Genomic DNA, 21970 nt, shown 5'->3' with positions numbered 1-21970 from the left:
AATAAAAAACATTACCCTGCCAATAGAATTTTGTTTTAAAAAATCATCAGAGACTGTTTTTGAAAACATTCCAAACATGCCCCAATATTTAAATCCGAACTTTGAAGAGTTTGAAACGAGTGACCGTTTCGCAGCCAACCAACATGTTTTCGCCTAGCAACAAAACGGTGCGTTTAGAGGAGAAATTTGTAAAAACGGCGTCGTTTATTTTTGGTCTTCGTCTTCTCATTAAAAAGGTAGATAGAAAGATTCCAAGTCAAGCAGAGTCTTTTAAGTCCACGACACCAAATGGTCAGTCTGTCTCTCTCTCTTTCTGCTCTTGGGATCTCTGTGAGTTCATCTGAGAAACCCCATTTCTGAAGAACCGAGAACAAGAGAGTTAAATTGCAGATCTTGGGTTTAAGGAGGTATTTTCCTCTTTTTTATTTTTTATTTTGTCTTTTTTAACTCATAATTTCCATGCTCTGCTTTACTTTTCCAAACTGTGTTCTTAATTTCCTCCCCTTAGTTGATGCCTTGTTTGTTCTGAATAATGGGAGGTCTGTTTGCTTCCCCTTTCGCCCAACAGTAATCTTGTAGTACTTTTAGTCATAGTGTAGGAATTTTCTTTTTTCCTTTTTCCTTTTTCTTTTTTCTTCTGCTTGTAGACTTGATGTTGGGTTGCATACTTGCATGTAAATTTGAGTTATGGCATGTCAGCTACCCACCAAAGCTAAGAATGAAAGTTGAAATACTCTTTTCGTATTGAAGGTGGGGTTGATGTAGATGATGAACTCATTTGAATGCCATCAAATAAAAATGGGATCATTTCAAGCATATCTCAAAATGCAATCAAGTGATTGGAATTTTGGGATAAGTTTTTCTAAAAGAATTCATTACCTTGAACAGAGGAAGTGTGGATAAGATGCTGTAATATTTGGGGATTCTGATAATCTGATTTAGAATGCAGAATCTTCTTACTTTTTTTCAGTTGAGTGTGTGATTTGCACTAATTTTGAAACCTAATCAGAATCTGACAGAATAGGAGAGAAGAAAGAAACATAAGCAGGCATGAACATATTTCCCCTATTCCTCAAGGAGATTTGGGATGAATGGAATCTCCGTGGTGCTGTTCTTGTTAGCCTTTTCTTCCAGATATTGTTAATTTTCTGTGCATCGTCACGAAAACGAACAGGAAACATGATTATGACTTTCATTATCTGGTCAGTATACTTGCTTGCTGACTGGGTTGCTGCCTTTGCTGTTGGCCTCATTGCCAACGGCAACAAGGACGGTGACAAACAAGTTCAAAGTGACGACCTTCTGGCTTTCTGGGCTCCTTTTCTTTTGCTACACCTTGGTGGCCCGGATACCATCACTGCTTTCGCTCTTGAAGATAATGAACTTTGGCTTCGGCATTTGCTGGGCCTTGTCATCCAGTTTATTGCTGTAGCTTATGTCTTCTTAGAGTCGATCTCGAATGACCTATGGATCCCGACAATCCTCATGTTGGTTGCTGGAACTATTAAATATGCTGAGCGGACGCGTGCTTTGTATCTAGCTTGCTTGGGTAATTTCAAGGAGTCTATGCTTCCAGCTCCAGACGCTGGACCAAACTATGCTCAACTTATGGAGGAATTCTCCTCAAAGGAAGAGGCCCATGTTCCGGTAAAAATTATAATAGCACCAGAGAAAAGAGCCAGTCATTCTGCTCCCTCAGTTCGAGAAGAACCATCTACTGGACCTAATCACATCTCAGAAATGGAAAGTGGGTACAAGTTTTTTAAAATTTTCAAGGGACTCATTGTTGACCTCATGTTTAGCTTCCAAGAGCGCAATGACAGTCGAAAATTCTTCTTCGAAATGTTGCCAGAAAAGGCTTTTCGAGTGATAGAAGTTGAGCTCAATTTCATGTATGATGCACTCTACACCAAGATGGTAGTGGTGAATCGTAAGATTGGCTACTTTCTCCGTTTCATTTGCACAGGATGCATAGCAGTTGCCTTGCAGCTCTTTTCATCTCATCATAAGCACAAAATTCACAAGTTTGACATAGGTGTTACTTATGCTTTGCTTATTGGTGCAATCAGCCTGGATGTTATAGCTATCGTCAAGCTCATTTTCTCTGACTGGACTATAGTTTTACTGAAAAATTTGACTGCAAAAGAATGGATCTATTATGCACGTGAAAAACTCTTTTTTTACAAACTATGTGAGCCATCTAAATCTTTTTTTGACAGAAGGTGGTCTAATTCTATCTCACAGCACGGTTTGATACGTTACTGCCTGAGGGAAAGGTTCAAATGGTTCGACAAATTGGCAGACATTTGCGGACTTAAGGATCTTCTGGATGAGATTCAGTACAAGGAAACTGTGACTGTCGAGGAAAAACTAAAGGAATTCATCTTCAAACAGCTAAATAAGAAGGCTAAAAGTTCAGAGCAGCTAGAGGAAAAGGCTAAAAGTGCGGAGGAGAAGGCTAGAAGGGCAGAGCAGTCAAGAATTGCCAAGGAGATATGTTCAGGAAGGGGCGATTGGATTCTGTCACAGTATGCTTGCCACTCCCTTCTATGGAGTGTTGAGAAAGAATACGATGAATGCCTTTTAATGTGGCATATTGCTACTGACCTCTGCTATTACAAAGATATGCAAGAGGAAGGAAAAAAACCTGATGATGTAAAAGATCGTCGTAAGTGGTGTAGGTTCCTGTCAGAATACATGTTATATCTTCTGGTCATGCAGCCCACAATGATGTCTGCTGTGGCAGGTATCGGGCAAATTAGGTTTCGAGACACCTGTGCGGAAGCAAAGAAGTTTTTTCGCAGAGGACAACAAGAACAGAACTGTTTTAACAAGTTCTGTGAGCAAATTAAGAAGCTTCTTTGCATAGGACAATCAAAACCAACGGACGATCAGATATCAAAGTACTGTCAAAAGCTACTTTCAGTAGATACTGTTGTTAAACCCATTGACGTTAAAGGAGACAGAAGCAAATCAGTCTTGTTTGATGCGTGTATGCTTGCAAAAGATCTCGGAAAATTGAACAAAAGGAAGAGGTGGAAGATAATGAGCAAAGTCTGGGTGGAATTGTTGTCTTACGCTGCAAGTCATTGCAGAGCAAATACCCATGCCCAGCAGCTCAGCAAGGGTGGAGAGCTTATTACATTTGTTTGGTTACTAATGGCCCATTTTGGCTTGGGGGAACAGTTCCGAATTCAGGAGGGCCATGCTAGAGCAAAGCTAATTGTAACCAAGTAAAGGAAGTCTTCAAACCAACCAATGAGGACGATTCCGTGGAGTGTGAGAATAAACATAGTTTCTGTATGTTCTTGGTAATGATGGGAATTTAAATGCTTGTGTGTTCTCTCTCTGCCTAATTTCAATATATCGATCTCCATTATTAGCTGTATGCTCTAGTTATGAATAGGAGATAGAACAATGGGGAGGTTTCAATTCTAAATGTATTAGTACTGTAGTTTTTGTTATTTTTTATTTCAAAATGGTATTATCCATGGGCAATGAGTTTCAGTTTATTGGGTTCCATTGCAAAGGTGCCCATTTTCAAGCATTTTCCCTTAAATTTTTCTTATTCTGTCAAATAACTAGAGTGTTATCCCTTTGTAATCTTCTCTGAAGATTTTGAGTTGGACAATTATTGAGTTTCACTGAGGAAGTTGTTTGCCTTCTTCGTCTAATCTCATGTTTTTGTTTTTCTCAATGCCTTGATAGTTTGATTATAGAGTACTGACCTTTATGTGTGTCACATAAACACTCATATACATGCATGCAAAATGTCGATTGCTTCTAGTGCTTCATGGTGTTGTGTTGTTTAGAATAATGCAATGCTCCCTTTTGGTAGGTGTGGCTGCTTTCTGTGGAGAAGTCTCTCAAATTGGCTTCACATCCATAGAAAGGATAGGTTTACAGTGAGTTTGGATGACACTCTTTTGCAAGAGAAGTTGATTAGGTCTATCTTGCTATAGAAAGAATACAACAAATTGTGAGTGGCAAGGATCCCCAGAGGGTCTCTTGGGTTCAAAAGAGTAGGATCATAGGAGTACTTGTGCTTCTGTAAAGTCCATTAATCATGGGAGATTTAACACTATGTCTTCTTACTGGGTGGGGGAGGAGTTGATGTCATTAAGGGCTAGTGCTAATTTTCCTATCCCAATTCACCTACATATAGCTTATTCTGATTGATGATGTTCAAAATAGGTAGGCTGCCTCTTGTTTGTCATGCAAATGAGGAATGATAATGGGGTTGTATAATTCGAGCTATGGTCCTATGAATTGAGTCCTCAGAAGCAAAATTTTCTATCTACCAGATTATTGCTACATTCCAGCCAAAGGGAAGGTAGAGGAAGAGATTAGGTTTCTTTTACTGTTAAAATCTCAGCCAAAACAATCTCAATTATAGCCATATACTAATGGAAAATTGGACATATATACAGTAATTTTATTGAGCTCAATAAGGACCCCAGCAGCTCAAATACATTACTTTTCTCAGGGATTCCTCAGCCTTCTTCATCTTCTCTTTTCTCATCTTATTAGATAGCACCAAAGGAGGTGAAGAAACCAGCCTCTTGGCCTGCGAAAAAGACCCTACATTGGTCCTGCCATGCTGCTGCAGCAAGCCAAGAGCATGATTCCATCTGCACAACCCTTCATCTTTCAATGCCTCCACTGCTCCAACACTGGCAGACAATCCAAGCTCTAATTGTTGAGCTCATTCTTCCTCTCCTCTTCTCTTAATATAAGTAGAGATGAGAATGTATTGTGAATCCTGTGATGGAGTTTGAGGCATGAGGGGCTCTTCTTATATGGTGAAAGAGTGATTAATCTTGGAAGATAAGGGGAATATGATACTGGAGGCAGTCATAGCAATAGTTGAAGGGTATATACCGCTTGTAATTTGATTTCAAAACCAGATGCTGAAGTCTTTGAATCTGGACACTGAAAGAGAAAAAAGACAAATCATTGACTGATAAACAAAGGTGGGGGTAGTCATTGGTACCACGACGCTCAGAAGAGCATGGCCCGGCGGGTGAACCAAACTGGCCTTCTTTGTGGGGCTTTTTTTTTAAACTTCTACACCTGGTTTTAAAAATAGTTCTTAAAAAATTATAGTTTGAAAAAAAAATGCTTAAAATACGGTAGTTACAAAACTATTAATAAATTTACAACACTTTTTGTCACTTTGAAAAGTATTTATTGAAGAGACACTTTCCATATTTTTCATATCAATGACACATATTTAAAAAAAAAAAAATTAAATTTACATTAAATGTATTTATTTGAAAAACATTTTTCATAATTTCATAAAATTGAATTTATATTAAAGGTGACTCTTTGAAAAATATTTTTCCATAATTTTTTCTATTAGTCATACATGTTAAAAAAATTTGAATTTATATTAAAAAAATATTATTTCCATAATATTATAAAATCAAATTTATATTAAAGTTGTCCTTTGAAAAGATATATTTCACAATTTTTATATTAGTCACAAAGTGAAAAAAATAAATAAATAAATTTACATTGAAAGTGTTTTTATAATTCCACAAAATTGAATTTATACTAAATGTGTCTTTTGAAGAAATACCTTCCATAATTTTTATATTAGCCACCTATCGAAAAAATTAAATTTATATTAAAAGTATCTCTTGACGGAAAAGTCTCTTAATGTGACATTTTTAGTATAAATTCAATTTTTTTTTAATATGCAACTGATATAAAAATTATGAAAAATATCTCTTTAAAAGATATTTTTAATATAAATTCGATTTTATAAAATTAAAAAATATGTCGTTTGAAGAGACACTTTTAATACAAATTTAATTTTTTTAACGTATTATTTATATAAAAATTGTGGAAGTTATCTCTTGAAGAGACATCTTCAATGTAAATTTAATTTTTTTAAATATATATTATTGATATAAAAATAGCGAAATACTTATTTTTAAGATGGTAAAAAAAATACTATAAATTTTAAAATATTTTCAATATATTGTATTTTAAAAAATTAATTTTAAATTCACCGTAAAATTATAAAAAATGTCTTCTTTGTGCGTCAAGCTTTTAAGGTTGTGATACTTAGTGGTGTCTTGTCACATGATTCAGGGACGGTGGACAAGGAAAATAAAACTTGTCTCCATTATCTCTCAAGCATATTTCATACTTATCCTTATAAATACAAGAAAAATGATGATGGAAAAAAAAAATTCTACAACACAAATAAATGAAATTAAAATATAAAAAATTAAATAAATAAAATTTCGATATAAAAAATAAATTTAAAAATTTAAATGGGTATTGATGGTGTCTTTTCATAGTTATAAAAAAATATATATATTTCTCGATTATAATTCCAGTCTAAAAACAAAATTCAAAAAACATTGAAGGCCATGCAGAATCCAAAATTCAAAATTCAAAATTCAAAATTCACTTGATGGGTTTAGATTTCAATAACCGTGTGCTTACTGCTTCCCTGGCGACCACCCAGAATCCAAAAGAGCAAAAAAGAAAAAAGAAAAACCACGACTCACAAACCTGAGAGCTGAAACCCATTTGCTCAACCTTAGTTTTCTCAGACCTCAGTTTTCTCAGACCCCAGTTTGATAATCCCTCTTATTCCCTATTTATTCTCAATTCATGACACGTTTCACCCAAAATCATCATTCAAAATGAGTGGAAACAATCCCACAGTGGGGAAGCTTGAGGTGACACTGAAGGCCATGCAGCACCAGAGAAGCGCCGCGCCGGAATCCGGGAAGAGCGGCCTTCTGCGGCGGCTCGCCGGCTGCGTGAAGGCTAAGAATGATGACCAGAGGAGGAGAGAGGAGAAGGCTGAGCATCTCATGCACTTGATTTGCTGGGGACCCAATTAGACCCCTTTTTTTCTGGATGGAAACAGATTCATGGATGTATGAGAGTTGGGATTTTAATTTTAATTTTAATTTTTCTGTTTATGATCGAAAGTATTACAACAGAAATTGTTTTTGATTTATTTTTAAATTCTAAAGAACAAAAATCTATTTTTAAGCTTTTATTCCTTTCACCCAAGTCTAAAAGCTATTTTTAAGGACGGACCCTGGGGCCTGGGCCACTTGAATCCCGAAGTATATTTGGGCCTAGGTTCGGCCAGAAGGCCCAGAACTTGTTTAAAAGGCCCAATTTAGGCCCGAAGTTCCATATCCAAGCCCATCTATGATCGACCTCATTTTGTACCCATCACATGCAATTAATCAAGCCTAATGGTATTCATAAGAGTTTCAATAATACTTGCCTAATATCTGTTATTTATAATTAAACTATTGTTACTTTATTACTTATCAGTTCAATCAAATATAATGAGATAATTGATGGGATATATTATTTTATTTTATTTTTAATTTCTTTTATAGAGTATATGTTAATCCTAAACTAAAAACAAATGATTTTTTTATTAATTTTTTTATATTTTTTTATCAAAAAATTAAATTTGTAGTTAAAAAGGAACCATATTTTATAAAATAATACTAATCATATTATTTAATATATATTGTTTTTATATATTGAAATAATTTAAATATTTTCCAAATAATATTAAACATTTCAAAATTTTAACAACAAATATTAGAATATAATATAATTTTTATTTAGATATTTTAATCGTAAATATTATTTTTTTAAAAAAAAGAATATCATTATCATATTAATAAGTCAACCTACCAATGATACATGTGTGTTGCATGCCAAGTCACTCAACCCAATGTCATTAAATACCAAATTAATTTTCTAACCTCCCCAACTAACTCACCCGACATGCCTTGATGTCCTAAACTACCCATTTTCTTCCTCCGTCTTCGGTTTTCTTTTCTCAATTATTTTATTTATTTAAATTTTAATATTAATTTTTTCAAAAAATTAAATCAATGATGAGATTGTAGTTCAAAATCTTTCTTCAAAGACACCCAAAAGGGGGAGAGGATGGAATGAAATAATTAATAATTAATAATTATGGGAGTGATGAGGTTGACATACGACCCATTTGTATGGTAAAGCCGCTAAGCCGCTAATCCGCTAATTCTTTTCCTAGAATGTATGACCCCCTGGAAGTGGGAATTTCAGATATTGCAGGGAACCGGGCACGGACGTCAAAACTAAGTCAATAGCAGAAAAGTCCACTTTTGAGATCCGGCCTTTTGAGTTAAATTTCCACTTTTGCCCTCCCTGCTATGTTCTGGAAATCTAATAAATACTAATAGACTTGTAGAGAGAGAAACTAGAGAGAGGTGGCCGGGAAATGGAATTCTAGTGGCCGGCGGTGCCGGGGTTATAGCTTCGAGGTCGATTGAATTATCTAACTGAACTGAGTCAGCTCTCGGAGAAGCCATGGGAATCGCCGACCGCCGCAAGCCGTCATCGGAGGGGAAGCTCTGGCGGCTCTGTCCGTTTTGGCAATCAGGGAACGGTTCGCCGTCGTCGTCGTCGACTCAAAACTTTCAGCAGCATAAAATCAGGGGCCGCCGCCACGTGGACGACACGGATACGCGGTCGTCTCCGAGCAAGGTCTCGTCGGTGGCGAGATCATTTCTTCCAACTCGCCGGAGGCTCAGGCTTGATCCGGCGAACAATCTCTACTTTCCTTGTACGTCGTCGTTGTGGTTTGTTTTGTTTTTTACTCTTTGACTTTTAGTTCTTGTGTTCTTAATTTGTTGGCTTTTGGACGACTCAATTGACTTCGCTTCTTTGGGTTTTGTTTAATTTTTTTAATCTTTTATTTTTTATTTTTTATTTATTTTTTGTTTTTGGTCTTTTATTTCATTTGCTTGCATCCTCGTTTTTCATTTTTGTTTGTTTGCTGAGAAAGTGGTTAGATGATTGGCAAGCTAGAAAAGAAAAATCTCAGCTTACTGATATAACTGCTCGAATTAGTTGAGTGGTTGAGTTTTTTTTTTTTCATATTTAAGAAGTGAACCTGAAAAGGGACTCAAAAGAATTTCCATTTCTAAATGGAGGTGATGAGCGAGAAAATGTTGGGGAAAAAAAAGAAAGAAATTTAAGTTTTTGAGTATTGGAATTTTCCAATTCGAGAAATGAAAGGAGAGTTTTCTGCTCAGCTGGGCATAATTAAACTATTTGACTTGGTAGAAAGGAATTTTAAAATTTTAAGATTTTCAGTAGCAACAATTGTTAAGACTGGAAAATTTTCCTCTTTTGTTCTACATTTCCTCAGCATCCAGATGGAGGAAGTTAAGTGATTTTGCTTGAATAATACCCAAATCAGCCTTAAGCTGGTTGCTGCTCACTTAATCTGGGTGAAAAAATTGGATCTTTATCAATATGCAGAATTGCGAGGATTGGTTGTAAATTGTTTTCCAATTGCTTTTCTTGGGCAATTTTGACAGTTGGGTCCTCAAGAAGTAATAGTTTTAAAACGCACACAAAGTTGCACACTTTAGTGTTCATGAAACTCCATTTTATTTTGGTGCCTTATTATCGATCTTGCCTGATTATTTATTGTGTTTGTGTATCTTGAAGATGAACCTGGAAAACAGGTCAAGAGCGCCGTCAGGATGAAAAACACTAGCAGGTCTCACGTAGCCTTCAAGGTATTTTCTTAGAAAAATTTATATATTTCCACAGTTTCTGGCTGATAGTGAAACTCTTTCATGGATTGTCCATGCTTTGGTTGAAGAATTTTATATATATTATGTAATGCTGTGTCTGCTAATGAGGCTTCTGGATGTTAATGGAAATTTAGAGAACACATGGTGTTTTATGCAGCATCTGCAATGAATTACCTGTGTAACTTAATAGCATTTAGCGCATCTTTGTTTTCCTGCCTCCAGTTTGAAATGAATTCTTTTCTTAGACACATAAGGCTGTTGTGTTTTTGAAATGCAATGGGCTTGTCAAATATCTATGGGAAGTTTAAATGCCACTGAATCTTTGGTCCATCTGCTATCACTGTTACTATCTCATTGAAGGAACTAACTGGTTTGTTTATCCCACTGTAGTTCCAAACTACCGCACCTAAGAGCTGTTACATGCGCCCTCCTGGCGGCATTCTTGCTCCTGGGGAAAGCATTATTGCAACTGGTAATAAGATTTTACTTTGTCCTCTTTCCCTCAGTAATTTTCAACTTCTCATTGGTCAGTGGAATTGTTGGAGTTTGACATGGGTTGAGTTTATGGATTACCCAAAATGTTTAACTTTAGTTTTTTTTTTTTTTAATTTTTCTTTATATTTTGAATCTGATTAACAGTTTTCAAGTTCATGGAGCATCCTGAGAACAATGAGAAAAATGAGAAACAACTTGATCAGAAGAGCAATGTTAAGTTTAAGATAATGAGCTTGAAGGTGAAAGCAGGAATGGACTATGTACCTGAACTGGTGAGTTATATGGCTCTGCTTATTAATAATGTTATGTTGTTGCTTCAACTTTTGGAAAGTGTCTAATGTGAGTGGCATGTGGTCTGGCTGTGTGTACTAAGTGAGTTGATGCCTCAGTAAGGGCTTTGGTTGTACTAATCATACTAAAAATGCAGATTATGATATTACTTTGAATTCTTAGAAGTTACCATACATATACTAATACAAATTTCTAGAAGTTAACAAAAAATTTATAAAAAATTTGTTACAAATATTTTATAATATATAGTCTAGAACAGAGAGGGAGAGAGAGAGACATTATGGAAGACGGAAAAGCGTATACTCATGTGATGGAACAAAAAGGTTCACATGGATTTCTAGAAGTGGAAAAAAATTTTGTCGAAAAATTTATAGAGCAATTGAATGTTCGCACTAAGACTTAAAAAAGTCCTTAGACTTTATTGTTCCTTTCCTCCCTTTTGGGGGACTGCTACATGCAGTATTGCTCTGGATGAGGTTGATAATTGAAAACTAAGTGCAGTTTAACCTGTGGATATCATCCTGAATTGTGAACTTCTTTTAATTTTTGGGTGTAATAATAGTTCTAGTAGAAGCTCTGTTGATAATCTGATTGCTGAAAGGACGTAGATTGATGCTGAACTAACATTTTACAGTTTGATGAGCAAAAGGAGAAAGTATCTGTTGAGCGAATTTTGCATGTTGTCTTCTTAGATGTGGAGCGCCCTAGTCCTGTAAGTTGAAATTAAATAATTTTGATAGTTTCTATGATTCGTGCTTGTTCAAGTTACACGATGAATATGCCAATAATGTGTTGTGGTTGTTTCCTTTAAGGCATTGGAAAAACTAAAGCGTCAGTTGGCTGAAGCTGAGGCTGCGGTTGAAGCACGCAAGAAACCTCCACCAGAGATAGGTCCCCGTGTTATTGGTGAAGGTCTAGTCATAGATGAATGGGTAAGGATATCATAAATGCTTTCATTTGACTCGTTTTCAAAACTTTCTTACCTGACTTTCATCTAACTATCTTTTACCAGAAAGAGCGCAGAGAGAAATATCTGGCTCAGCAACAGGTTGAAGCTGTAGACTCGGTGTAAATCGCAGTTTGCTCTGTTGTAAGTGCTTTTGCTAGAGTGGAAAGTTTGTCACATTCTCTACCAGGCCTACCCTTGTCTTTGTGTTTATTGTAGAAGATGGGGGAGGCTGGGGTAAGGAGACCTTGTGTTTCGGGATACATGTAAAGAACAATAATGTGCTTTGATGTCATTATTTGTGAGATGAATCATGTGGAGAGCATAGTTCCTCATCTTCAGCCACCCCTCCTTGTAGATAATGGAATTTTCTTTTCTATGAGAACAACATAATTATGACACCCAAAGCATAAACTTAATTGCTATACAGCTGGGTTTAGATTCTGGATCTCTGCCTGCTGCTTTTGTCTTGTTTTATATGGGACTATCCTTACATGAAATAATTGATCCCTTACTGCAATTTAGACAGCATGCTGAATTCTTCTTTCTTCTTCCTTGTTTTTTTGTGTCCTTTACTGCATAGATACCAATTTAAACCTACCAAATTCCAAAACCTGGTTACCTAGAAGTTTCCCCTTTTCATTGCCCAGGATGATAGGGGAAAAGGGCAGTTCATAGACATCTGGGCCTTCTTCTTGTGAGTGGGACACACTCCGGAGACTGATTATCCTCACAGTGACCACTTGTGGAGGATCTTTGGTGACACTCTCACCACTAAAGCTTTTTCCACACGCTGGCTAGATACTGACCTTGTATTTCAATACAACAGCCTCTAGGTCCCTATCCTCATCTCCTAGCAGCAAATGCTGATTTTCTTCTAGAAGTCAGTCAACACTTGTCTTTTTGTGAGCTTATGTAAGAGAGATGTGACAGCCGACTATTTAGTTTGTTAAAACATTACTATGAATTTTATACCCTATTTCTATTTTATAAACATATGGGCAAGGCATGTGGGAGGTTCACTGAAGTTGCTATTATTGGCATGACACTGCAAGTTAGAGAATGGATAAAAAAATTGGGATACTGAATTCTTTTACTAGTATGGAATTTGGATAAGGGTGGAGCTTATAGTGATTGTGACTGAAAATGGTATAAAGAAAAAGTGTCTTTATTCGTAAAGATGGGGATAAATATGAATCAATTGTTAAACAAAAGGTGTTGGCTTTTTATAAAAGGGTTTTAGAAAAAAGAATTGATTTTTTTTTTTTATGTATATTAAATGAAACCTTTTTTTTTTTTTAATACTCTGGTCAAAAGCTTTGATATCTTTTAATCTTTCATTTTATTTTATGGTAATGGGTTTGTTCATTTTCCTTAGGTAGATGGGTTGGTAAAAAGACATTTTTCTTTGTTCTTTTTTCATTTTTGTGTGGGTTGGTTGAGTTCCACCAATATTTATTTGAAAGGTTGAAAAGGTAAATTTCATTTAGATCGATTAAGGTTTGGTGTGGATATATTTAACTATAATCGGTGTTTTAGATAAGCCCATTTAATGATTTTTTTAAAAATAAATTTTATAGATAGAATATATGTTGTCTTATGAAATTTGAAATCAATCGTGCTTCAGTATATTTACACTAAATCTTAAAATGTCATTGAATATCGAGATGTTAATATGAAATTGTAATTGATTGATATATAATGTGGTCAAAAGTTTTTATATGTTTTAATCTTTTATTTTATTTTTATGATAATGGGTTTGTTATTTTTCCTTAGGTAGATGGTTGGTAACAACTAACAAGACAATTTTTTCTTTCTTTCTTTTTTATGTGGGTTGGTTGAGAACCACCAATATTTATTTGAAAGCTTAAAAGGTAGATTTCTTAAGGTTTGGTGTGAATATATTTTTAATTATAACTGATTTCAAATTTTATTACTCAACACTTCTATTGATGTATTTATTTAGTTATTTATTTTTATAAAATATGTTTTTAAAGAGGTTTAAGATAAATATGTTTAATAATTCTTTTAAAAAAATGAATTTTATAGATCAAAATCAATTTTGGTTTAGTGTATTTACACTCGATATCAATGATTTAGTGTATTTATAAAACAAATTTATTTGTAAGACTCTATTTAGATGATAGAGTTCTATTGAGATCGAAAGATAAGAAATTAAGAGTTTTATTTCATTATGTATGGTCGTGCCATGAACACGGGGATTTATATTTAGTTTTATTATAAAAAAATACGAAAGAAAAATAAATATAATTAATAGAATTAATTGGATAAAAGAGATGGAATGATCTAAATTTAACTCTTCCCATGTTTTTACTTAAAAATTTGACATAAATGTTGTTTTTATCATTTCAAGTATATATATATATATATATATATATATATATAGAGGGTTTAAAAGAGAGGGTTATTTATTCAAATAAGGTCAAAATAAGATGGAGGGTGAAATTTTAAAATTTGGGTTTCCAATGACCCTTTTAATCATAGTAAATGTACATATGCCAAAACACGTGAGAGAATATGAAAAAGGTTCAACAAATAAAATTAGTATGTGAATTTATTCTTCCAAGAGTCATGTACAAGTCAAGTAGAGATTCAAAATCAAATAATTCAATTAAACATGAAACGAAATTTAAAAAATAATTGGGATTAGACATAAATAAGATTATACTTTTCAGCACCAAATTTTATGATAATAAAATTATTTTTTAACCAATTGTCTTAGATTAAAAAAATAAATACCACCTTGGTCCTTAGCTATAATATTTACCAAATTTAATTTAAACACATTGTTTATTTCTTTTACACTAAATTTGTATTGTGTTAATTATTTTAATATAGTCTAAATATTATATATATATATATATATATATATATAAGAGACTTTTAATAAAAATAAGAACAAAAATGAATTAATTTGAGTAAGAAAATTGTGGATTAAGAAAAAGATAGAAAATAGAATCCAGATTAAATTGAATAATTTCATATCAAAGAAAATTATATAATATATCAAATTATTCAATCAATTGGAAAAAATATAAAGGAAAAATAAATTTTGTTAAAAAAATATTTAAAAAAATCAAAAGAATTAAAATCTCCTTAGAAATTTTTTTTATCATTTTGGTAAATTTTATATCAAAATCTTAATATTTTTAAAATAATGTTTTACTTTTCTTAATAAAATTTAAATTTATTTAAATAAATAATGTAAACTAGTGATAAAACTTTTTATTCAATAATTATATATAATATAATAAGTGTTATTATTAATTCACTATTATTTAATTAAATATAAAAGTTTAAAAGATTTAAATATTTCAAAATAAATGAAAATCATTATTATAGTGATAAAAAGTAAAAAGTTTCATATAATTTTTTTAAAATAAATTAATTCATTTCATCGAATGAATGAAAGATAGGATAAGATAAGATGAAAAAATTAATAGTAAATATAAGTATTAAATATATTTTATTTATTTTCTCAAAACACACTCAAATATGATTTAAAATATTTAAAATTTTTTATTAAGAAGAAAAAAAACTTGATTTGTGGGAGAATTCCTAACAAACCCTAACTATTGTTCATCTCAATTCTAAATTCCAAATCGGAAAAACACTTTGTGATGATTTCTTACCATTACCAGATGTCTCTCTTTACCTATTATAAATAAACCAAAATCAATAGTTGAGACTGATAAACATCATATCAGTGGATGATGGGGCACTTTATCAAACAGGAAGAAGGACAGAGTACTTGTGCTAGATGGGATGTTGAACCGTTGTGTCAAAGATGAATGTCCAATTTGAAAGGTTTCTCACAAACATTAACATTTTCCTTTATAGTTTCTTAAGAGCACTTTCATGATTGAATTTGAATATAAATGAAGTATTAAATTTGAATATAAAATCAAAATGAAGTTATGAACATACCAATTTTTGTTAAGTAATTAAAACCTTAAATTAAATCCCTATTGCAACAATTAATATAATAGAAATTGAAAGCAAATAAGATTAAAATTTTCATTACTTTTTAGGTTTGGTAAAACAATTTCAAGAATGACTTCTATTAACTCTAACGAAATAAACAAAAAAAATTAAATTCCCAATTAAGTTGATTATGAGTATAGAAAATATTAAATTTTGAATTATCTTTTATGTTTGTAATGGTAATTTCAGGAATAATTTCAGTTATATCTAAGTAATTAAAACTCTAACTAAATAAAAAGATTAAATTTATATTTAAGTTGATTATTAGTATTGAAAAGATTAAATTTTGAATTACCTTTTAAGTTTGTGATGATAATTTTAGGAATGGTTTTTGTTACATCAAGTAATATGAAAAATATATATATATTCTTATTTAAATTGAAAAGAATATATTATCATTTAAATTAATTATTAGTATTGATAAGGGTATTTCTAGAAATAAAATGAGTATGAAAAATATTAAATTTTGAATTACCTTTTAGGTTTGTGATAATAATTTCAGCAATGGTTACAACTAAGTAATTAAAACTCTAACTAAATGAAAAGATTAAATTTATATTTAAGTTGATTATTAGTATTGAAAATGTTAAATTTTGAATTATCTTTTAAATTTGTGATGATAATTTTAGGAATGACTTTTTTTACATCAACTAATTAAAATCCCAACAAAATGAAAAAATTATATTCTCTTTTAAATTGATTATTAGTATTGATAAGGGTATTTTTGGAAATAAAAAGCGAAAAACGGCTACTACTTTTATATAAGTAGTATAGATAAACCATAACTAATATTAATTAAAAACTTATGTATTTTTAAATTATTTAATCTTTATATAAAAATGTTAAAGTGAAATAAATTTGAAGTAAAAACCAAAACTACCTTCCTCGGGCATGAAAATTTGTTTGGCACAGCAGCCCGACGCTCAACCCAAGTCTACCCAAAAAGTTCAGGCCAAAGCCCGGAATCAGCCCGACCCAGTCCAGACTAGCCCAGATGTTCTTACCTTGTAACAGATATCAAGAACAGAAAAAATAAAAACCAGACTGATATAAGCGACATTATGGAAGCTAATCCCTTCCTCATAAGAAAGGATGAGCCTAAACAGAGCCACTAGTTTTTTGTTGCCATTGTGTTTTTTCAATCTTCTTCTGATACAATTAGCTGAAACTGGGGGAGGATTTGAATTTGCCCTTCAGTCTGAATGATATGGAACTTACGGCAGCAGGGTTTTGGCTATTTGGGCAAGAAATATGAGTTTCATTCAAACTCAACACCTCGGATTGTGAAGCTTGCGTCAGTTTTATGATGTTGAGGATTGAGGGTTGAGTTCCCCGTTGAGCTCGTAGGGTCCCTATTGAATGGCGAGTTTGCCTTTGTTATATTTTAATCCTTTTATGATTTAACGATTCGTTAAAGAAAGGGAGAATTGTGTGTGCAGCCACAATTACGAAGAGAAGGAGAAGCTTCACCATCTTGATTAATGGATTCTTGAGTGTTGAGACGCTCCATGGACATAGGGATCATCTTGATTGCTGAACCATGTTAAAATCTTTAATCTTTCTTTATTTGTACCCGGGTGTTCTCATCTCAACATGGAAAACCACCATTTTGAAGGGAACTGTTGATTATTGTGAGCCTCTGTAATCATCCAGGATAAGGGGGCTGGTGAATGGTAGGGACCTCATCACAAGGTACGAATGAGAACCCATATAACTAAAGTGAGAAAAAACAAAGTTGAGAAGGGGACACTGAGTACAAGTCCATGTACAGTGCATTTCATGGATTTCCTACTCAAGTGAATAGGAAATGTAATCCTGAAGAGAAAACTAAGGCCACACAAATATGGTCTCTGCCTTTCCATATTAAGGGGTTGCTGGTTTTTTCCAGTGGTATTCACATACCACTTACAAAAAAACCTTTCCTTTATAAGGTGTATGTATATATGCACATAGACCTCATCCCCAACACCTCTACACGAGACCTCTCTTCTTATGATCTTTTCTGAAGCTTAAAGATGAGGCCTTTAGACACAGCCTGCATTGCTCTTACACTGGGGGCAGCACTTGGGCTCAAAGATCATCTGATCAAACTTCAATCATCTGCTGTGAAGCAGAGATGGATGGCAATAGGGTCAGCGGTCTCTCAGGCGAGACCCCGGCTGGGTACTTTCGATGCATCAAAGCAGGTTACCAAAGGTAAGGAGCAGAGTGATGCAGAGGAATCTTTGAGGTTGGTAGTTTATTTGAGCTGCTGGGGACCCAATTGAGGGCCGCCCTCTGAAGCCCTTTTGGGACCAGGGAGAAAGGTCTATGGAGACACACTACCCCACTCTCAATGACCCCCAGAAGCTGTATATAAAAACAGGATTGAGCTTAACTACCTAAAATCTCAAGTAACATCTTGTAATTCAAAGTTATGATATGTATTTTTAACAAGTATATCTGGCTGCTATAGTCCAATATATGATTGCAATTTAGCTAGAACCATACTATCAAATCCAGAAAAGCTCTAGGATTCAACATAATTTGCTGTTTACTAGTCAAGCTAAATGCATCACATATAAAATAACACCGAAGGAGATATAGGGGCCGTGGGGTCGAGCTAATCAAAGAAATTAGCTTTAACAGTATGCATAAAGAATATTATAATATCATGTAGAATTGGGAAATGGGTGCAGAGTATAAGATGCATACTTGCATTTATGCTGTTAGCCCTGCTTCCTAGATGCCATTGCATTAAGGCGGTAATGCGAGTCGATATAGCTCAAAGCCAAAGCATTTACTAGTCTCACACCAAAATAGAAATTCAGATAAACATTCATGTCCAAATCAGAAATGGAACTTCATACATGAATGTGAATTCTCTCCCTCTCTCGACCTCCTAAAATATGAAATAGGTAGACAAACAACAAAGTCGAGACTCTAGAACAGAACATGTCCCCTGTACATAGTCAAGGAGCTGGAATATGACAGTGAATAAAAGATCAGCCATTCAACCTTCTATAGATTATCAGGCAGTTCAAAGTTCTGAGAACCAAAAATATGATAAGACTTGTTTTGGACAAAGACAGCAATGCCACATTTGCTGCTATTGAAACTATCCCACAGAGTGAGGTTAACAGTTCCAGTTACCGTCTTCTTGGCAGAGATGTCTTTAACAGTGCAGAGCTTCTCAAGTCTCCGAACGACAAAGTCATTGGATAGGACACGGCCTTTGTTTTCTCCCTTAGGGCAGTCTGTCATCAGCCCATTCTCATACAGAGCCACCAGGACATCAGCACCATTACTGTCCACCTTTGTCCTTAGAGCACCTGTTATGGAGACTCGTAAGGTGTCCGGTGAAGGCCTTTGGAAGGTTGCCTGTTCAAAGAAAATTGTCATAAGGCAGTGCATCAAGAAAAAGGGCCTCTATCTCTCTCTGGAAGTTCATTTCCACCTACTAAGGAACAGGAAGAACCGGGGATTTCAACATACACAACTATCAACAGGAAAAAAAAAAAAAAGGAACGATTCCTAGTGAACCTGATGGAGAGAATCTTAGCACATGTCTGAGATGCAAAAATCATGCAATAATATATATAAAGGGACTACGACTATACTAACCTGGAGGGTAGGAGCAGGGATTGGAGGTGCAGCTCCAATGGATGAGAGCAAAGCCTCCTCGTCATTCCCAACGCAGTGGGCCTTCCCCTGGACCACAACCTGGGGAGTGAACAAGGTGTCAAGCTTTAGGGCCTCAACATAGGCCTTTTGCCGCACGGTCCACTGGCTCGACCCAAATGGGTCCTTCCAGCCCATATGGTCCCAGTAGTCCACATGGTACGCCAACACCATAACCGGCCGGCCCAGCCCAAAATCCCCCCTCCCTAGCCTAGATATCAGCAGCTCCGCCTCCGGCGACGTCGCGCACCCCTGCGACGAGAACAGCTCCACCACCACCGCCGCCGCCGCCACGGCCCCTCCCTCATCGCCCCCCGCGGAGTGGTCTCCTTCGGAAGAGTCCTTAGTCTTGCTGGTGGCAGAGCCGCCTCTGGTTAAGCAGGAGAAGAAGCGACCCATTGCGGCGGTGTTTCTTCTCGGCCGGAAAAAGCGGTGGCGTAGGGACGCAGAGAGAGATCAGAGAGAGAGAAAAAAAAAAAAAGAAAGGAAAACGAGGAGAAAGAGAGAGAAATGTAAGGGAGGCGGAAGGAGAGAAAGATAAGTAGCGAAAAGGGAGAAGCCAGAAGTGGGCGGTGGAGAGAGAAATATGGAGGTTCTGAATATATCTTTGTTTTCACCCTTCATTTTTTTTCTTTTTTAAATGTACGAGAAAAGGAGAGGGAGAGGTGGTGTCGGTTTGTGGGTGGTGGGTGGGGGGTCTGAGGTGTCGTCGCCGACACGGGTGCGTCGGTGACACGTTGGGGTTGAAGGCAACCACCACTTTATGGCATGGAAGCTGGCTGAAGAAGAAATCTCAACCATAAACAAAAGAGTAAAAAAAAGAGAAAGCTGAAATCTTCCAGGACACAGGTGACTTAACTTTTCGGGTACGTAATGGGAGATTTATTAATAGGATTCAGCTCTCACAGTTTTTGTTCTTGGTGACCAACCACATGCCCCTCTTTGACCAATATTTTAATTCTTCTTCAAATCCTTGGAAGTGAAACTGTGTATAAGCATGTGATGTGATGAAAGAATCCAACAGCTCAAGAACATTTGTGCGATATTTATGGTAGTATGATTCTTGTAGGTTGATAAGTTTTTTTGTTAATAGAAGAACGTACTTGGCACGAAAATATTTTCTTACCTTAGAATATTTACAAGGTGCAATAGAACGTGGAACATGAGACATCGTACAATGATGGCATCAATAAAAGAATCGAGTAGTTCCCTACTACTAGAATTGGGTGCTAACGTCAATAGGTTAGAGGAGTTGCGCTTTCTTAAACTCATTAAGCTTTTATAAAGGAGTGTTTATAGCCATAAATTAGGAATAGTGATCATTCGTAATAAGGCATGAAGTATTGGTTGAAGGCCCTGATATTTTAAAGCTTTATGTTGACTTGTTGCCCATTATGGTTGCAATGATTGCCACTTAAATCAATGGTAAATCAAAATAATAAATGAGATATGAATGGCACTAATCTAATTGATATAGACATTATAACATCTTCTATAGTTCAGTTGAGTCATAATTTCAGACCTTTGAGTGTGATAATGAAGCTGGTTATAGGCTTTGGGAAAAAAAATGCAATTTTTTCTCCAAAGAGAACGATTCATCAAGATTGCTTTGAGGCTATTAGCTAGCTTAGATCTTGAGCTTAAATAGATGGATGTGAAGGCCTATCTTTTTTTTTCATAGCAATTTCGAAGAAGAAATCTACATGAAGCACTTAGAAGGGTTTCTATTGAGAGTGAAAGAGCACATGATTTGCAAATTGAAGAAGAGTCTTTATGACTTGAAGTAGGCCTCAAGGTAGTAGTGGTACAAGAATTTTTTACTTCTTTTCATTATAAGCTATGGTTTTGAGAAAACAACAGCAAATCCTTGTGTCTACTTCAAGTAGTATACTCTGGTGATAATTTTCTTATGTTATTGCAATATGTGGATAACATAATTATTGGTGGAAAAAGTACTAAGTTAATTTACAAGCTAAAAAAGGATTTGTCATCTGTTTTTGACATGAAGGATTTGAAGGCAGTTAGACAAATTTTGGGATGTAAATCACCCGTGACAAAATTTCCAATAAGTTGTAGTTATCTCAATAGAATTATATTGAGAAGTTGCTTGAGAGGTTCAACATGAAAGGAGTTAAGCTAGTGAGCTTTTTTCTTGGTGGTCACTTTAAGCTTGATAAGAAGTCTCTTCCCACCTCAAATGATGAGCGAAACAAGATGGTAACTATTTCCTACTTATCAATTGTAGGGAGTTTGATGTTTGTCATGGTATACACAAGGTAATATGGAGATCACGTAATTAAGATTGCGAGCAAGTTTTTATCTAATCTTAGGAAGGAGCAGTAGTAGGTAGTGAAGTGGATCTTCAACTACTTTAAAGACAACTCATATGTGAGCTTATGCTTTGGGGGAGCTCAGACATTCTTAGAATGGTTTAGGTAGGGATATGGTTGATGGAATTTATAATTGGAGATCTACATAATCTAGTATTTGGTCACCTTAAAGGGAGAGTTGTTTCATAGCAGTTTAAGTTGCAGAGGTTCGTTGCCTTGTCCACTAATAAAAAATAAAAAATAAATAAATCAAGTATATAGCTGTTATTGAAGTAATGAACGAAATCTTATGGTTGGACTGTTTTCTCTAAGGACTGGGTTTGAAGCAAGATGAGAATTATCTAGAGTACACTAATCACATTGATGTGAGCTATCATTGGTTGAGGGATATAATCGGAGAGAAGGCTACTAAGTTGAAAAAGATTCACAATGTCTTTGATATACAAAAATGTGGTTCCTAAGCAAAATCTTGAGCTGTGCATTAGAATGACAAGCTTAAAAGTAATCCATGTAATGGAGTTCCAATGGGTGTCTCTCTAATATGCTAGAGGCAGAGCTCGTTGGGTTAGGCCCTTGGTCCTAACCATTAGGGTTGAGGTTCTTAAAGCCTGTTTTGGGTTATTCTTTTAGGCATCAACTAAAGCTCATTTGTG

General features: G+C 34.7%; 3 protein-coding genes and 1 pseudogene across 4 annotated transcripts; 2 read left to right on the top strand and 2 right to left on the bottom strand.

Annotated features, from left to right (window-relative positions):
- The first annotated feature begins 272 nt into the window (after positions 1 to 272).
- Positions 273 to 3652, top strand: LOC117909178. Of its 2 annotated transcripts, none has more exons than XM_034823089.1 (2): positions 273 to 407; positions 1020 to 3652. In XM_034823089.1, the coding sequence occupies exon 2, from the start codon at positions 1051 to 1053 to the stop codon at positions 3235 to 3237; it is 2187 nt and encodes a 728-aa protein (XP_034678980.1). In that variant the 5' UTR covers positions 273 to 407; positions 1020 to 1050; the 3' UTR covers positions 3238 to 3652. The 2 variants fall into 2 exon arrangements, with proteins under 2 accessions (XP_034678980.1, XP_034678979.1); XM_034823088.1 differs by having other exon boundaries at positions 1010 to 3652.
- Positions 3653 to 4375: 723 nt separating this feature from the next.
- Positions 4376 to 4795, bottom strand: LOC117909628 (annotated as a pseudogene).
- Positions 4796 to 8203: 3408 nt separating this feature from the next.
- On the top strand, positions 8204 to 11766 carry LOC117909664 (vesicle-associated protein 4-1-like). The gene is made up of 7 exons (XM_034823762.1): positions 8204 to 8608; positions 9502 to 9572; positions 9981 to 10062; positions 10230 to 10357; positions 11011 to 11088; positions 11189 to 11308; positions 11389 to 11766. Exons 1-7 carry the CDS (start codon positions 8353 to 8355, stop codon positions 11446 to 11448), a joined length of 795 nt encoding a protein of 264 aa, XP_034679653.1. The 5' UTR covers positions 8204 to 8352; the 3' UTR covers positions 11449 to 11766.
- Positions 11767 to 18087: 6321 nt separating this feature from the next.
- LOC117908471 lies at positions 18088 to 19585 on the bottom strand. The gene is made up of 2 exons (XM_034822068.1): positions 18931 to 19585; positions 18088 to 18687 (listed from the first exon to the last, which is right to left on the bottom strand). The coding sequence occupies exons 1-2, from the start codon at positions 19384 to 19386 to the stop codon at positions 18328 to 18330; spliced, it is 816 nt and encodes a 271-aa protein (XP_034677959.1). The 5' UTR covers positions 19387 to 19585; the 3' UTR covers positions 18088 to 18327.
- Between the last annotated feature and the right edge of the window lie 2385 nt (positions 19586 to 21970).

The sequence above is a fragment of the Vitis riparia genome, chromosome 19, assembly GCF_004353265.1.
Source record: "Vitis riparia cultivar Riparia Gloire de Montpellier isolate 1030 chromosome 19, EGFV_Vit.rip_1.0, whole genome shotgun sequence".
In the NCBI taxonomy this organism is placed as follows: Eukaryota; Viridiplantae; Streptophyta; class Magnoliopsida; order Vitales; family Vitaceae; genus Vitis; species Vitis riparia.
Note: the sequence above shows the minus strand (reverse complement) of the source record. Positions and strands in the feature narration are given on the sequence as shown.

What these genes read in the sequence shown, in the direction of transcription:
- LOC117909178 (XM_034823089.1), top strand. Translation starts at nt 1,051, where the DNA reads ATGAACATATTTCCCCTATTCCTCAAGGAGATTTGGGATGAATGGAAT.
- LOC117909664 (XM_034823762.1), top strand. Translation starts at nt 8,353, where the DNA reads ATGGGAATCGCCGACCGCCGCAAGCCGTCATCGGAGGGGAAGCTCTGG. An exon ending in ATGTGGAGCGCCCTAGTCCT is followed by an intron (nt 11,089 to 11,188) that starts GTAAGTTGAAAT and finishes GTTTCCTTTAAG; the next exon opens with GCATTGGAAAAACTAAAGCG. An exon ending in GTCTAGTCATAGATGAATGG is followed by an intron (nt 11,309 to 11,388) that starts GTAAGGATATCA and finishes ATCTTTTACCAG; the next exon opens with AAAGAGCGCAGAGAGAAATA.
- LOC117908471 (XM_034822068.1), bottom strand. Translation starts at nt 19,386, where the DNA reads ATGGGTCGCTTCTTCTCCTGCTTAACCAGAGGCGGCTCTGCCACCAGC. An exon ending in TCCCTGCTCCTACCCTCCAG is followed by an intron (nt 18,688 to 18,930) that starts GTTAGTATAGTC and finishes TTCTTTGAACAG; the next exon opens with GCAACCTTCCAAAGGCCTTC.